At 43.6% G+C, this 18192-nt stretch overlaps 1 protein-coding gene across 8 annotated transcripts in view; it reads right to left on the bottom strand.

The window, feature by feature from the left end:
• Nucleotides 1-4590: 4590 nt before the first annotated feature.
• Nucleotides 4591-18192, bottom strand: part of Senp2 (SUMO specific peptidase 2) — a 79623-nt gene continuing 66021 nt past the window's right edge. For all 8 annotated transcript variants that reach the window (XM_051150745.1, XM_051150747.1, XM_051150749.1 and 5 more), the window contains 5 exons: nt 17415-17618; nt 16694-16773; nt 11992-12076; nt 9507-9602; nt 4591-5760 (listed from right to left, as the gene is read on the bottom strand). In XM_051150745.1, the coding sequence (XP_051006702.1) occupies nt 5698-5760; nt 9507-9602; nt 11992-12076; nt 16694-16773; nt 17415-17618 (528 nt within the window). In that variant the 3' untranslated portion in view covers nt 4591-5697. The remainder of the gene's footprint in view (nt 5761-9506; nt 9603-11991; nt 12077-16693; nt 16774-17414; nt 17619-18192) is intronic.

The following is an 18192-nucleotide window of genomic DNA, read 5'->3' as shown; positions in this document are numbered from 1 at the left end:
CCTGTAGTTTTGTGTTTTGTCTTTACCTGGTTTAGGTATCAGAGTGATACTGGCTGTATAAGAGGATTTGGGAGTGCTTTTTTGGAATGGTTTAAGAAGGATCTTCAGGCTGGAGAGATGGCTCAGTGGTTAAGAGCACTGCCTGCTCTTCCTAAGGACCTAGGTTCAATTCCCAGCACCCACATGGCAGCTCACAACTCTCTGTAACTCCAAGCTCTGACACCCTCACACCAATGAACATAAATTAAATAAAATACTTTAAAAATAAAAGAAAAAAGAAAAAAGAGAAGGATCTTCTTTGAATGTATAGGTTTTTTGTTTATGTTAGGCTTATTACTATTTTAACCTCCCAGTTTATGAGTTTGTCAACACACTTGTGTATTTGAGATTTAAGTGCTATCAGGTTGAAGTTTTATTGCATTGTGGTCGTATAGGGCACAAAGAATGATTTTAATCTTTTTAAATTTTTTAATGATTTGTGTCCCAGGGTGTGGCCTATTTTTAGAAAAGCTTCTATGTGCTGCTGAGTAGAATGTATCTTCTTCAGTGTTTGGACAGAATATTCTGTAGATATTTGTTATGTCCATTTGATGTATGACACCAATTTGGATGTTTGTTTGTTTGTTTGTTTTTTGGTCCAGATGACCTATTGGAGAAAGCAGGCTATTGAAATGGTTAACTATGTATGAATGGGTTAATGTGTAAAGTCTGGATATGGAGCGGGGTAGTGCAGGTAGTGGGGTGGGTCTGTGGGTGGGTAGAAGTAGGGCAGGTCTTGGTGGAAGTCCAAGAGATTGGCCAGAAGGTGGTGGGACTGGCTGTGGGACCCTGGCTAGATCTGACAGGTGGGTGCTAGGGTGAGACCCTGGAAGATGTGGGAAGTCTGGGTATATGGAGTGGAGTTATAGAGGGGGACAGAATTTTTAATTTACCTTCTATCAGCATTTTTTCCTACCAAAAGTATGTATTATTGATGTTATTAAAGGAAATTATAAAGGGTGGCCAGATATTTAGGAATCACACTTGATGACTGCCATATGTATTATGATGCTTTATAGGGCATAGTGTGTGATGTACAGATTCTGTGTGTGTTTGGTAGTAGAGCTTTTCTTTTCTTTTTTTTCCGAGACAGGGTCTTCTCTGTGTAGCCTTGGCCATCCTGGACTCACTTTGTAGACCAGGCTGGCCTCGAACTCACAGCGATCCGCCTGCCTCTGCCTCCCGAGTGCTGGGATTAAAGGTGTGCGCCACCACGCCCGGCGAGCTTTTCTTTATATATTCAAAAGCACATGCTCCCAAGAACTCTATGTTGTTCTGGCAGTTTCCTCTTTTCCGTAAACAGTTCCACAGGCGGCTCAGAGACAAGGACTCAGTATCTACATTTGAACAATGCTAGGCCAAGACATTTAGCTAGGCCTACTTGCGCATGCCTGCAATCCCAGCACGCAGGACGCTGGAGTAGGACTGCTGTAGGCTTGAAGATCGTCTGGACTTTATAGTGAGTGGAGGCCAGCCCAGGCTATAGGGACCTTTCTTAAAACAAAAACAAAGGCATAATTTATTAACGGAAAACCTTCATGTTGACTCTGCATCTCCAGGAAGACAAGGCACACCACACAAGTGAGCCAGACTCCTGTTTTCTAAATCTGAACATGTGTGTATGCGCGTGTGTGTATGTGTGTACTTTTAGAAGTTGGTTCTCCCCCCTCTCACCGCCCCCCCCCCCCCCGCCCCAGGTTCTGAAATGTGAACTGAGCTGCCTGTTGGGCCAGCCTGCCAATCCCAGATTTCCTCTCATCACCTATATAGAGAAGAGGCTCCTACTGAACCTATTTAGGAAGTGCCAATGTACAAACCAGAGTGATCACCCCACAGATTTCCATCAAGGATCTGGAAGCTTCTAGCCTGCTTGCCCAGGTTTACATGGATTGTCTTCAAACAGCTTGTGTCTCTTTTTGCCTCCCTCCCTGTCTTTTTAAAAAACCTTTCAATAGTTGGGTGTGGTGGCGCACACCTTTAATCCCAGCACTTGGAAGGCAGAGGCAGGTGGATCTCTGTGAGTTCGAGGCCAGCCTGGTCTACAAAGCAAGTCTAGGACAGCCAAGGCTACACAGAGAAATCCTGTCTCAAAAAAACTAACAAAACAAAAAGAGTTGGTGTCGTTTTCTCCAGGACAGCCAGGGCTATTACATAGAGAAACCCTGTCTCCAAAAAAACCAAACCAATCCAAACCAACAAAACTTCCATTTGCTTTCAGGACATTAAGAGCAGTGCTTCCTAAATTTCGAACCCCGACCCAGATCTAGTTAATGAGTCAAGGCCAGTCTGATTTACATATCACAGGGAAGGCAGGTCCTGTCTCAATTATTTTAAACAATTTTTTATTTCATATTTGTGTGGGCTCATGCATGTGCCCAAGGAAGCCAGGAGAGAGCACACTGTATCCCATGGGGCTAGAAGCAAGTGCTCTTAACCACTAAGCCATCTCTCCAGCTTGCTCCGCCCGTGTTTGTCTATGTGAGTGCATACCATGTTTGGGTATCCAGAGTCCAGAAGAGGGGGTTGGATTCCCTGTGAGCTGCCCCGGTATGGATGCTGGGATTCAAATTTATGGTCCTCTACAAAAACAGCAAGTGCTTTTAACTGCTGAGCCATTTCTCCAGATTGAAAAAGCAAACCCTTTATTTCATAATAGTGCACATGTGTGCTAGGTATTGGTAACAGGGTAAAATATATTGAGTTTCAATTTAAAAAAATCTAAAAGCCACTTAATTTGAGATAAATTTATTGGTAAGTAGATAAAATTAGCATCTATTCCAACACACCCAAAATCACCTTTGTGTATATTAAATAATTAAAAACAGTAAATCAGGAAGCCAGCTGTATCTTCACCCTACAAGTTCTAAAACTTATTTGATATGGAGGTTTTCTCAAAGTTAACTCACAAAGCCTTTAATGTGGGTTGACTACAGTACTTTATACTGTGTATGCATTTGGGGTGTACTGTATCCTGGGAAGACACCCACACTCTTAAGGTCCCAGTATCTTCTGGGTAGTCCCCAAGTTATGCTCAGGACTTCAGAGAGAAGGAGCTGAGGTTCTAGCAGCCCCCATTGGTTCAGGTAGAACATGGTGACTGCAGGACTGCATCAGAAGGCTTTCTCCCCACCCCAATGCTAACATGAGGTAAAGCACAAGCAGAGAGAGAAGTCACCCGAAGTATGTGTTTGAAATCTCATTTTCAGAGAGACCACGGGCTAAACAGAACAATGTAATATTTTTATTTCACACAAAAAAAACTTCTGGTTTTAATTTGCTGACTCATTAGTTACACCAATAGCTGTTTTCACCACCTATTTTTATTCTTCTCATAAGCTAAGTTTGACTGTAACAACTCTATTACCCACACACTTATTTGTACCAAGGGAGACATATTGGTACTTTATCTTGGACCTGGGGACTTAGGTACAGCAGTGCCAGCGTACTTGCCTATTTCAGTATGTTCTGTGTTTACTGAAGATATGTGTAAGTGTGATGCAAGCACACATGTGCGGATGTGCACATGAGAAGGTTGGAAAGAGGCCAGTTATCCTCCATCACACTCGTGTTCTTCCAGGCAGCGTCTGATGCACCTGCCTGTTCTCTCGGAACTGGGATTACAGATGTGAGCCGGTGCCCAGCTTGTTACATAGGTGCTGGGCTGAGACCGCGTGAGCTACCTCTCCAGCTTCCTGTCCTGAGGGTTAGGAATACCTCTGAAGTGCACACTCAGGTGGAAAGCTGGAGAATGCCCCTCAAATACTACAGCAACCATGTCACCCACCTGGGCGGAGAGCATCCAAGCAGGACTTAGCCAACAGAGGCAAACCTTATCCAAGGCCCTGAATTCCTTTAAAATTTTATTACTTATTATGGTGCATCTGGTGGTGTGTGGAGGTCTGAGGACAGTTCTGGGGAATCAGTTTTCTCCTTCCACTCTGGGTAGTGGGGATCAAACTCTGGTCAAGTAGCCATCTCAGTAGGCCTGGCTTGTAAATTCTTGGTTAGAATTCTAGCACCCAGTTTTTAGTAGAGACACCGAGTCAACTTCTGGGCTTTTGGATTATACCAGCTGCCAGATCCTGGCATCACTGGCACAGTTCCTAGGGGGTCTTGGAAAAGGACCTAGGCTAAAGCAATGGGTTTCCATACAGGCTGTCTTGAGAAGGAAGATGCAGGAACAGGACAGCCCTGAAATGTAAGACTGCATGCGCTCAGGCTTGGCCAGGCCACCTGGTCTCGTTGGGGAGAGCTTCCACACCAAGGCCACTTCAAGTCTCAGAGAAAACAGGTTAAAGCAAGGTTTCAAGAGCTACAACCTCTGTCCAGCTGCCCAAAGCTTCCCAAGAACAGATGTGTACATTTGTATCTAACACGTGTGCAGCTTTTCTAATTTTATCTCTTCTTCTCATACCAGAACATGGGAAAAGAGGGAAAATTATCAGCATATACTTCTAGGTTCTGCCAGACAATCTTTTATTACATCATAAAAGCAACACTAGGCACTAGATCTTGTAAAATATGCTCTGACCAACTTTCTGAAATTAAAAATGTATAACTGCATCTGTAAGATTTTTAATGAACAAAAAAGTTAAATACAAACTTTCATATGCAAAATAGATGACTGTAAAACAGGCAACCTCAGAGCCAAGTACTAAATCTCTCTCCAGAGGCTCAGTGGGACTGGAGTAGGGCATGCTAGTGAGCCAAGAACTTAAGTTCAGCTTGCTATATATATATATATATATAATATATATTAAAAAAAACTCTGAGGAAAAATAGGCTTAAATTGAGGAGTATCTTCTGAAATAGACAGCTCAGGCCAGCCCTTTGCCATTGTGAGGTTCATATTCAACCAGACCTAAGATGAAACATTTATGGTCATAGTTACTTTGAATCCAGTTTTGAGAGGAAGCCAGGGTTCTTCAGTTCTAGAAAAGAAAGTCTCTAGGATGAGCGTGTGCTGTTCTGAGATGCACAGACCGAGCTCCTTGGCATTTCCATCAACTGTGCCATGCCACAGCATCAGACCCTCTCAAAGGCAGCCAGATCCCTACAGCGCAGCAGCCTCATTTCTTCTGGCATTTTCAAGCCCCAAGAGAGAGCCTTAACTCCACATGGGCAGCTCTTCCTCCCGCATTAGAGAAGCTGGGAACACCTCTGTTCTCCCCTGCAGCAGCGGGTAGCAGTTGGATTAACATTCTTTTCAGAAATAAATAGTTCAAACAAATTCTTTATAGTTAATTATAAAAGAGCAGTGAGAAAAGGGCACTGCCCAATGTTTGCAAATGAGTGAGTGAAAGAATACACTTCAACAAATATACAGACAAAAAAGAATTCATAGAACAAATCTTGCATTTCCCACATTCATATGGAAATAACTTTAGAACAAAACAAAAAAACCATTAATTAGCATTTGTTCTTGTGTGTGGTGAACAGTCCAGGGCTCTGAGCAGGCACAGCCTTACGAACAGGGTTGTAAGCCGGCCCCCCACACCTCAAGTCAGGGCCACTGTGGAGAGGCCTTCATGCACTTGATAGCTCAGTACCTGTGAGCAAACAGAAATGATCTGGGGACTTTTTAACCCACAACGCATGAGGTATATGGAAACATCCATGAAAGAACCACCAGCAGCTAGAGGCCCAGGTGGGGCATCGTCACAGCAGCTGCTGATGAAGGATTTCCCACACCATCTTCTTCCGGAAGAGAGGCATCTGGTGCTGAAAAGAATCACAAATAGCAGTGTTACACACTTCTGTGCACAGCGCGACAGCCTCCAGGTGCCATCATGTAAATAAAACAGGATGTACACGGACTCTACATCAGCCCGACCATTTTACGTCATATATATACACTTCTGAAGCACAATGGGATTTATGTTTAGCCAAGGAGGCCTTCTTCCTGAGTCTTGATTCTCCTGCCTACCCCTCCATCCAGTCCTGTGATGACAGGAATGGGTCGCCATGTCTGACAAAGGGCCATGCTAACCGGCTTAAGCTAGCTGTGGCCACATGCTGTCTCCTTCCTCAGCCTGCTTACACGTGCCACACACCTAGTCTAGATGCATAGCTAGTGAGTGAGTACTCTACATGAGCGTATGCACTTATTATATGCCAAGAAAAACCAAAGCTGGATACAGAATCATCCTACAGGACAATGATAAAAAGGAGAGAAGAAAAAAAAAAAAAATGCACCAAAACAGACATGTCCAAGCAGTGGCACAATACGAAACTTTTCTACTTTCTAAATGAACATAACAAAAAAAAAGTTTGCTTTTATATTTAAATAGTGACCTTAGGGCATGAAGGTATGGCTTGATTGTAGAGGTCTTATCTACTCTTTATGAGGTTCTAGTTTCAATTTAAATGACTTTTATTTTTAAAAGTCGAAAAAAAAAAAAAAGATATCTACAATCTTATCTCTGTTCTACCACAATCAGTTATGTTCTAAAAGTTGCTTATCTCCATGAAATCTCATATCACTTGCGGACAAATCAACTCCTTGCTATTTATTTTTAGCTAGCCATGGTGATACACAGCACCTATGATCCAGCCCTGTGGAAAGATAGGAAGATTGTGAGTTGGAGGCTAGTCTGGGCTCCCCAGTGTCCTTGCATCTATAAAACAAAAATATTAACAAAATAAACTCAGAGTAGTATGAGGGGAGAGACATGATTTCACAATCCATCACTGGTATGGTTTCAGAGCAACAGAACACAAAACCACAAAAAACATGAGTCAGAAGTCCCCATGTTTTGACAAAACTTGAAGTTCCAGCCAGGCAGTGGAAGCACACACCTTTAATTCCGGCACTTGGGAGGCAGAGGCAGGCAGATCTCAGAGCTGGAGGATAGCCAGGGCTCTACAGAGAAACCCTTAAAAAAAAAAAAATGAAGTTCCCACTGTTGGCCTATTCATGGTACATTGTTCTAATAGGTGGATCTGTTTCTGTATTATAAACTACTGAGTTTGCAGAGGATATGTGTGGCAAAATTTTTAATTAAACAATTCTTTCTTCTTTAGACAAGGTCTCATTATGAAGTGCTCAGACACTCTGGTCTCTGCCTCCCTAGTGCTGAGATCAGAAAAGACATGCACCACCACGCCCAGCCTTAACACGTGATTTTTAAGTTAAATAGTTGAAGACATCCAAGGGCTCAGTGGTCTGTGTGCAGTGGTGCACATTTGTTATCATAGCAATCAGGAGACAGAGGCAGAGGATCAGAAGTACCAAGGTCATCCTTAGCTACATAGTGACTTCCAGGCCCACCTGTGCTATAGGAGACCCTGTCCCTCTCAAAAAAATAAAAATAAAACCATGCCGGGTGTGGTGTAACACGCCTGTAATCCCACCACTTGGGAGGCAGAGGCAGGCGGATCGCTGTGAGTTCCTGGCCAGCCTGGTCTACAAAGTAAACCTAGGACAGCCAAGGCTACACAGAAAAACCTTGTCTCAAAAACCAAACAAGGGCAGGCATTCTGGCAGGGAGCGCAACAGCGGTGGGCGCAGCTAGTGGGTTGGCTGGGTTGGCTGCGGAGTGGGGGTGATGCATAGAATTTGCTGCTCCCACCTACTCCCTCCACGTAGCTCCACCCCTCTGCTCACGGGGGCGGGGCGTTCCAGCGGAACTGTCCCCTGTGGGGAGGCTGGGGGGTGGGGGCAGCAGACACTCATCATGGGCAGCCAATGCTGTAGTGGCAGGGGCACTTCCCCAGCAACGGAGACTTAACCCCCAAGGGTGAAGGAGAGTCACCATCCTTGAAGGGAACAGATGAGGCAGCTGGGGCTACTACTGATGCCATAGAGCCAGCGCCCCCTAGCCAGGAAGCTGAGACCAAGGGGGAGGCCACCCCCAAGGTGAGCCCCCAGAAGAAGAAATTCCCTTTCAAGAAGCCTTTCAAATTGGGCAGCCTGCCCTTCAAGAGAAATCTGGAAGGAGGGTGGGGGCGATTCCTTAGCCTCCTCACCAACAGAAGAGCAGGCACAGGGGGAAGTCAGGGCCTGCAGAGGTGAGGGTACTGGCCAAGCAGCCACCCCTGAAAGCCAAGAGCCCCAAGCTGCAGAGCCATCCATCCCCTCCCCTGATCGGCAGGGGCTGAGCAGACCAAGTAGCTGGGTGGGGGCAGGTGGGGTGATCTCTAAGCTGCAAAAACTGTGCTGTCCTTGTGAGGTCACTGCCTGGACCTGGTGCTCTGGCTGCCTTTCTGTGCCCAGCAAGGAAGGGGCTTGTTGCCCCCTCCCAGCCACGTTCCCTTTCTCCCTCCTGTGGATTCTCCCATCTTAAGGCCAGTTGAAGATGGTTCCTAGCGGTTTGGGTCAGTGATGTGCGCTGCTCCTGTCCCTACCTTCTTCCCACCCCTGCAGAAGGCAATGGCTGGCTTTCCTCCCAATTCTTTTCCAAGTACGTTTTGTTTATCCTACTTCCCAGACCCCGAGTGTCCAGCCTTTCCCTTGCTGAGTTCTTAGTCTCTGGGGAGGACACTGCCCCTGCCTGGGTTTTATAAATGTCTTACTCAAGTTAAAACCTCCGGCTTGTGGATCAACCATGCCTCTGACTTGATAAACAAGTATTAGGCTCTGGGCGGGAGGGAGGTCTGTAATGTGAACCATCTTCTTGTCTTTTTTCCCCTCTCTCATTGTTGTAAATAACTCTAATGGCCAAACCCTGGATTTGTACTTTTTTTTCTAACTGCTAAAACCATTTCTGCTACTTAGATTTACTGAAACATTTGGAAAAAGAATAAATGTTGTCCTGCTTGAAAAGAGAAAAGAAAAACCAACAAAAAAACCAAAAAACACACCCAAAACCAACCAACCAAACACAAAACAAAACCCAGTAATTACATTTATTTCTAGTAAAACTGCTGGGCTAACCAAGCGTGAGTGCCTTCTTTGAGACTGGAGCTATGGACTCAGCAGGGGAGCGCAGCTCACCGCATGTCCCCGCAAAGCACTTCACCTTACTGCTCAGTAAACAGTCTGGCTGGCAGACAGGAGCTATCAGAGAGAGGTCTGCAGATGAGAAATGTTTTTAATTGGGCTAACTCTGGCTTTACAAAGAGTAAGAATCCACTATCAGGCAGAAATGTAAAAGTTTTCCATCCATCTGAGTTTCCTCTCAAGTACAGCATCCTGCGGAAAGGAAACACTGTTCCTTCAAGTGTCCATCTCAGCGACAAGCCCCAGCTTCCCCTTGCTGTGTCTAGTCTCACATGCCTTTCTCTACCTCAAGGTGACAGTAATGCACACGAACCAATCAAAAATGAAGTTCAAGAACAAGCAAATTATCCCCTGGTCATCCAAGACCAGGACAAGCCCGAGAATACATGTGATGACAGAGGACATATGCCACTGCTCCTGGCAAAAACGGGGTCTTAGTCAAGGTTCTTAGTCACCGTACTGTCTGTCACAGAGACATTGGCAAAGAGTAGTGACAAGTAGTACACGAGGAGCAGCCTGGACTTACCTGAGTAAATGTGATAGGTTTGTCCCTAGAAATATAATCTGCATATTTACAAGTAAACATTCCACAATCACTCCCATTCAACTGTTGAGGAATCTCCTAAAACAAACAGAAAGGAGAAAGAGGTAAAATATCATTGCGTATGCAGTCCTGAGTCTCTTTCTAAGTATCACTGTGGAAAAAACAGAATGACAAAGGTTGGTAAATCTGGTGTTGCACAAACACAGTTGCACACAAGCACAACCACTCTTATTCTTTGTGGTATGAAAATCATAGTTGTGATACAGTGTATGAGACCCTACAAAACCGTTTCACAGAAGAAAAGTAAAGCAAGTGAGAGCTGTACTAAAAACCAAAACCCACCACACATGATGAGAGGTGGGGAAAGAACCACATTTGATTTATTACGGGAATACTAGTCACTCTTCATGTGGGACTCGGGACCCCTAAGAGAGGGGGTGGGGCTGTCCCCGACTCTGTGTGCTGCCTGCTTTTGTGACTCTTTCCCCTACTGGGCTGCCTCAATAGGACAAGATGCGCCTAGTTTTACGGCAAGTTGATGAGCCAAGGCTGGTTGATATCCATGGAAGGCTTCCCTTTTTCTGAAGGAAAAGGGAGGAGTGGATGGGGTGTGGGGCTGGGAGGAGGGGTGGGGGAAACTGTTGTCAGATGTTAAGTAAATAAGTAAATTAATTTAAAAAGAATAGGAGTGACAATTTCAGTAATATAAACTTTTCAATACTGCAGAGGTTACATGCTCTTAACAACCAGGACAATTGCCCATTGCTAAGATCCACAGTTTCAAGTGAGCTGAGGAAACCACCGGAGAGGTTTTAACCAACTAAGATCATGCCTTGAGTGGTCAGTCCTGTCCCTGAGGCAGAAAAGCAACCAGCACCATGCAGCCCAAGATCATCAGAGGATAACTCCATATGGAGTAAATTGTGTGCCAGGCCTGTATCAGCTCAGTCTTGGCCAGCCTTGCACACTTTGGCTATAAGATATAGGGGTACAGGAGAGCAAGATGACAGGGAGGCCACTGAGTAACAGCTTCCCTTTGGTTCCCAAATGCAGTTACAATTGGAAAAGGAAAGTGGGTACATGCCCACCACACATTCATATGCTGGGGGGGGGGGGGGAGAGGAAGCTAACACAGTGTCCCCAAGGCTGGTGCACTTAAAGCAAGAGAAGTACAGATTCTCCCCCCCCAACCCAAGACAGGGTTTCTTTGTGTAGCCTTGGCTGTCCTAGACTCACTTTGTAGACCAGGCTGGCCTCGAACTCACAGCGATCAGACTGCCTCTGCCTCCCGAGTGCTGGGATTAAAGGCGTGCGCCACCACGCTTGGTAAGAAGTACAGATTCTAATCTACAAAGCCAAGGCATCTGCTTTCTCTAGTACATCTTCTGCCTCAAAACTCTCTCCTAAAAGAATCTGTACCTTGGGAAATTTCAGGGCTTTACTTTCAAATTACTCAATAGTAACAAAAATGTGTTTGGATGAGGAGAACTAAGCTGCCATATTAAAGTTACAGCTAAAACCAAATTCATATGGCTTAAAGGGAAGTAATTTAGACTCCTGCATAAATTAGACTGCTGCATTTCAAACACTAAAATGAGGTTCCAGTCAGGTGAGGTACAACACATTCACAATTAGCATGTGTGGCTTTGATGGTCCATGACGGAGGACCTAAATAAACAAAGGCCAGATCAGTTGTGGACAAGGACTTTGAGCTCTCCTTAGCTTCAAACAAGAAAAGTAGCTTCTTAGAATGGTTACTTGGGTTTGTTTTTCCTCCCAAACCTATGAGAGATATGCTAGGGTATTTGTAAGGATCTGACTTGATGTGACTGCAGCCATCTTGAATGGTAAGCCTAACTGAACCTGAGTTAAACCTGGTCAGCTTTCCTCACAGTTTCCTAACATGGTATGGCACATAAAGCCATCAGAGTGGTATGTATTGGAGCTGTAGGATCAGACTTTGACACTGAATACACAGAATGTACCTTTAGCCTCTGGTATCAGCTTTAGAAAAACTAGATAACTACGGGTTAGATCAGGTCACTTGTACTGAGCAGACACAGGTAGCCCACCTTGTGCCCTGCTGCTATCCACATGGATCATAGGATCATAGGCTGCAGTCCATGGTCACAGCAGGTCTGCCTGCCTTTGGTCTCACAGTACCTGGGGGCCCAATTTTCAGACCTGAGACAGGGTTTTTCCCAAAACAGCTTATATTTGAAGCAAGATAAAAGACAAAAAGCAACTATCTTGGTTATATTGATGGTTATAGGTTCAGAAATAGGCCACTTAATAAATATAAACCTTATAGTTTTTGAACCGTAAACTAAATCCTTAGTGTTACACTCTCTCACTCTCACTCTCTCTCTCTCTTCAGGAAAATGTGTGCTTATAGAATGAGTGCTGTAAGAAAGAAAAGGAAGGTGTCCAGGTGAGCATGTGCAATAAATAGACAAGCATCACTTACGTGTGGCTTCATGCTGCAGTGGGTCCACTCTAAGAGATTGAGATCTGTATTTCTTTTGGTCTTACTTTCATCCTGTAAATACTCACTATAGAAAACAACAACAAAAAATGAATGTATCAATGAAAGCCCATGAGACCCTCCCCCACTGGTATGAAAAAGGACTTTGTAATAATTTAGCAGGAGTGTCATTCTCAAATCTGGATCTATTTGCTTTTTAGAAGGGTAAAGACTTTTTTTCCTCAAAGTCCATCTGCTACTTAATCCTAGGCCACCTTACTTCCCTCCCATTGGCCTGATGGACTAAGATCTGTGGCCTGATGGACTAAGATCTGAATACCCTCTGCATTATCTTTGGTTGTTTATCCTGTAACAGTTACTGAAATCTAAGGGTCCAGAAAAAAGGCCAGCATGACAACACACAGTGGTTGCTGTCCTAGTTACTGTCCTTGCAGGGGATAACAGAGAGCTCACTCACACTAGGCAACTGGAGTGCCCAGACTGAGACCTTATTTTCTGAACTACACACTCAATACGAACAGCCAAGGACAAAAGCCCCTATTTGCAGAAGCTATGGTTTTATACATAAGACCCTAAAGACTCTACCAGAAAACTTTCAGAACTGATAAGCACTTCCAGTGGCAGTACAAAAGCAACACACAAAAATCCTTAGCCTTCCTATATATTCATAAAAAGGATACTGAAATTTTGGAAGTAATCCAATTTGTAATAACCTCAAAATGGAAAAGAATTTTGGAATAAATAAACCTAAATAAGGACATGAAACATCTCTAAAATGAAAAATATCAAAAAACTCAAGTAAGACACTAGAAGATGGACACCTTTAATCCCAGCACTCAGGAGGCAGAGGCAGGCTGATTGCTGTGAGTTCGAGGCCAGCCTGGTCTACAAAGTGAGTCTAGGACAGCAAAGGCTACACAGAGAAACCTTGTCTCGAAAATACAAAACAAACAAACAAACAAACAAACAAATAATAATAATAATAAATTGAAGAACCAATATTGGGAAAATAGTATCTTACAAAATCCAGTATAGAGTCAATACTGAGCAACCTCAAACTCCAGTGACATTCTTCACAGAAATAGAAAAGCAATCTGAAAGTTTATATGCAGATACAGAGACCCTGGAGAGTCAAAGCAAGCTAAGCAAAAAGAAAACCGCCAGACTTATCACCATGCCTGACCTGAAGTTATACTATAGATCCACGTTTTTTAAAAACCACCATGGACTGATGTACAAACAGACTCAGTGACTGAATGGGATACACAAGGCTGTGCAACAGAGAATAGATAGCATCTTCAACAAATGATGCTGGGAAAACTGCGCAAATCCGCAAAAACACAAAGCAAAGCCTTTATATTTCTCACCCTGAACTAAATCAACTCCATGGATGAAATCTAGGACCTCAACCTAAGACCAGAAACTCTGAAAGTGCTAGGGGAGAAAGGAGTGCACTGCAAGACACAGGCACCCCAGTCACAGTGGCTGTGGTGAGAACACAGATGACGACACGTGCTGTTGTGGATACACGGAAAGAAGGCCTAGCCCATTGCTGGTGGAAATGGAAATCTGCATACCAGGTGGAGGTGAGAGTGGAGGTTTTCCAAACTGCTAAAAGTAGAGCTTCCATGTGACCCAGCTACATCCCACCTGGCACAGACCCTAAGGACTCTGTACCCTCCTAAGGGAAGCCTGCACACTAGCATTCACTATTCTTCTCTTCTCAATAGTCAGGAAATGGAATGAGTCCAGACATCCATAAACTGATAATGACAACCACTGTATGGCCTTTTTCACATGTGCATACTAGCTTTTAATTTCTAGAACTATCTGTTCATTTGGAATTATTTGTAGAGTTCAGGAAACTTGAGAGGGTCTAAGAGAAGAGCAGAGGCTATGAAGAGGGGCACAAGGGGGGGGGGAGTAATAGGGGAGAGTCGGCACTGGGTACAATTAACATAAATTATTTCCATGTGTAAAATTATCAAAGAATAAAAGATATTCTATTTTAAAAAAACCCTATCATCATCAACAACAAACTAATTCACTATATCGTTTGCTTTTCCTCACTTCAAATTAAGAAACAAAGCGGATTGGGCTAGAAATTCAACGTGGTCATGAAAGACAAAGGCTAGATATTTGTTTTGGTTTTGTTTTTAAGACATGGTCTCATTCTGTTGACAAGGCTAGCCTTGAACTCAAGAGAGCTCTCAGCCTCCCAAGTACTGGGATTAAAGGCCTAGACCACACACACACATATTTTTAAAAGATTTATTTATTTATTTATTATGTATACAGTGGGCACCAGATCATATTATAGATGGTTGTGAGGTACCATGTGGTTGCTGGGAATTGAACTCAGGACCTCTGGAAGAGCAGTCAGTGCCTTTTTTTTTTTTTTTTTAAAAAAGGTTTTTTGAAACAGGGTTTCTCTGTGTATCCCTGGCTGTCCTGGACTCACTCTGTAGACAAGGCTGGCCTCAAACAGAGCAATCCATCTGTCTCTGCCTCCCAAGTGCTGGGATTAAAGGTATGGGTCACCATGCCTGGCCCCATTCTGCTTTCTTATAGAACCCAGGGCACCACCCACAATAGACTCAATCACTAATTAGGAAAATGCTCTACTGGCTTGCCTGCAGCCCAATCTCATGGAGGCGTTTTCTTAACTATGGTTTCTTCCTCTCAGATGACTTTAGCGTGTGTAAGTAGACATAACCAGCGCGCTGACCTTACTGATGTACTTTAGACATACAACCATCAGCACAAAGAACAAGTGGCCATGCTTTTAAGGGAGGTTTCTAGTAACTACAATAGAGTTCCCCTTCTCCAAGGTTTTACTTTCTGTAGTTTCAATGATATCAGTCCAAAAATAGGAAATGGAAATTCTAGGAATAAGCATTTCTTAAGTTTTCTTGTTTGTTTTTTTGAGACAGGGTTTCTCTGTGTAACCCTGGCTATCTTGGACTCGCTTTGTAGACCAGGCTGGCCTTGAACTCACAGAAATCCACCTGCCTCTGCCTCCTAAGTGCTGGGATTAAAGGCGGGCACCACCATTGCCCAGCGTGCACTTCTTAAGTTTTAAACTGAACACTGTTCTAAGCAGCATGAAGAGAACCTGGTACCACCTGCTTTATGCAGAACATTCATAATATACACTCCCGTGCTTTGAAAGCGTGAGGCACAACATGGTGTGGGGCCATGTGATAACAATGGCAACAGCAGAAGGTTTTTGAATATTCAATAGCCAGAATCCAATGTGATGACACAGTTTACACTATGAACTGCTGAGGTGTTTGAGCAGCAGTGGGCCTGCTGCATCAGCAGTACTGGGGCTTCATGCAGCCTGGGTTCCCAATCTGCAGCATGTGTGCTCTGCACAGCATGTGCCGTCATACCACCAAGATCAAGCACCTCACCTTAGGCCACAGGCTACTTACTGTATCTAACAACTGCAGTCTTTTGTTTTTGTTTTTTGTTTTTTTTTAACTGTACAGTTTTCTGCTCCACAGAAACAAACGTCTAATCATAGAAAACAGACCTTTACTATTTTCCCAACATCATTCCTCAGCATAAAAGTATCAAATGAATATATCTCTGGATTGTATTATGTTAGGATGTCTGATTTTAAAAAGTGCTATTTGGGGTTAGCAAGATGCTTCAGCTAGTAAAGGTGCTTGCTGCCAACCCTGACTACCTAAGTTCAATTCTGAGGACCCACTTTTTTATTAGAAAATGTTTGGGCTGGAGAGATGGCTCACAGATTAAGAGCACTGACTACTCTTCCAGAGGTCCTGAGTTCAATTCCTAGCAACCACATGGTGGCTCACAACCATCTATAATGTGATCTAATGTCCTCTTCTGTCATGCAAGCAGAGCACTGTATACATAATAAATAAAATTTAAAATTAAAAAAAAAAATGTTTGACTGACTGTACCCTGTCCTGTATGCCTATGTACATAAGGACACCCAGACATTGCTCAGGTGGAAAAGGAAGCTGGGATACTTAAGAAGCCCTGCTCGACACCACGCAGCTATACTTAGTTGCTGTTCTGTCTGTCAGACCTACTACTTGCATCCAAATATCAATTATTTTACTTAATAATGTCCCCCAAAAGGCAAAAATAATGCAAAGAAGGTTCCAGAAACACACAGAAAGACAGATTAGCTTTCATAGTACGGATACATCACAGTCCAGAGTTTGGTTCTGCAATGGCTGCAGACCTTTACCTGGAATATACAATGGGGACTAATGTATTTGGAATACTTGCCCGCACAAACCACATGCTTTATTTAAAAAAAAAAAAAAAAGTCCCCAAGTTCTATGAAATGAGCCCCACTACCAGAAAACACAGAGACACAAGTTGGCATCAGGATTACAGGCCAAGACTCTTGGACTAACAGTTTTTTAGAATACCCAGACTACCAATTCCAGGAAAATCTAATTCCAGTCAGGATTCTGGAGGATGTGCCTTGCACTGGAATGCCTCCAGACTTGCTTCCATGAGCTCTGGCTGAGATCAGCTCCTGGGTTAGCATTCCACAAGGGTGGACTGAAGAGAAGCAGTTGGTATCACTCACTACATACGGCTTCACAGCTACACATGACGACAGCCACCCAGAGCTTCCTAAGATTAAACCTAAGAGAGGCTGTCCAACAGAACAGTCAGATCAGACTTTACTTACAGAAGAACCTCACAGATCCTGTGGCCTTTTTGTCCCATAGAATCCAGATATTTAAGACACTTTTTTCTTAGGTCCATCACCTATAATGGGAAAAGGCAAAACTTAGACAGACATCTGTTTTGCTGTTTGATTTTACTGAGACAAGGTGTCACTATGTAGCCCAGCCTAGCCTTGAACTCCAGAGCTTCCTCCCTCGGCCTCCTATGTAGTGGGACCACAGGCATGTGTTACCACACTGTGGCAGCAACACTGTAAACACTAAGAGTGGTAAGACTTACTATAAAATATTTTTGTTGGTTTTTCGTTGTGAGCCCAGCCTTTAACAGCTGAGTCATCTCACCAGCCCAGACTTTATTATAAAATAAGTATTAAAAATTTATTTAAAAAAAAAAAAAAAGCATCTTACTCCTCCTGGTAAGTGAAAGCTCTCCCTTAGGGCATTCCTCTAGCTTTGGAAGCCGAACAACCAATACTTTCCCAAGTGATAGCAGCCTTTGTTGTTGAGGTAAGCCATCTACACTAGGGCTACAACTAGCAATAGAAACCCTTTCTTAGTATGTGGAAAGTTCAGGCACTGATCCCCAAGATAAGAAAGGAGGAGAGAAAGAAAAGACAAGGATAGAGGAAAGGGAGAAGGGAGGAGGCGAGGTGAGGAGGTCAAGGAGAGGCAAGGAGGTGAGGGAGGGGGAAGAGAGGAGGAGCAGCAACCCTCTCAGCTCACCACCAGGCTCCAATGCACCTTCCGATGAATGGGCACCAGAACCAGTTCTTGTTCGAAGAGGTTCACCCCTTTGGTCCACCGCTTCACTGCGTGGTAACCCCCGGCCTTTAGTTTAGGGTAGAAGAAGGTACTGAATGCATGAAGTGCTGGATAGCCTTGCTTTCTACTCCTTTCCACTAACAGATTCATATAAAAATTAATGACCTGTAAAATATCCAAAGATTAAAATTTGGAACATGGAAAATACCATTACAAAATTAAATTCCTACCTAAATCAGAAAGGGAGATGCTTAGGGAGAGGACAGTCCATGCAAGAAGTCAGAGAATAAGTGCTCAGTACAAGTGAGCAGAGAAGGGTGGCAGCTCTGGACTGAGCTCCGGAGTACTTGCCAGGTACATGAAAGACTCTGGATTCAATTACTAGGACTAAACCATCTCCCTAAATAAAAACCAGCAAGTCATGTGACTATAATTTTTAAGCACATGGATAATATTCCCATGCAATAATGAAAAGGCATATGCAGCTGTATGCAGAAAAATGCTACTTCAATTTGAACATACTTCTCAGAAGGAGAAATGCCAAAATATTTATGGAACTTTTTGAACAATAATTTCTTCCAACTTTTTCAAATATAAAGTATTTTTCAAAAGTTTTATAATAAGCATATTTACATTTACAAAAGACAGTATTTTCATGTAACTAGGCTTATGACATAGGGAGACAGAGCATATGGGAGAAAATTCAAGGGCAAAGCAGTTGTTTAAAGGCCAACCAAAA

This window comes from Acomys russatus, chromosome 8 (assembly GCF_903995435.1).
Source record: "Acomys russatus chromosome 8, mAcoRus1.1, whole genome shotgun sequence".
NCBI lineage: Eukaryota > Metazoa > Chordata > Mammalia > Rodentia > Muridae > Acomys > Acomys russatus.
The sequence above is the reverse complement of the archived record's forward strand: the minus strand, read 5'-3'. Positions and strand labels throughout refer to the sequence as shown.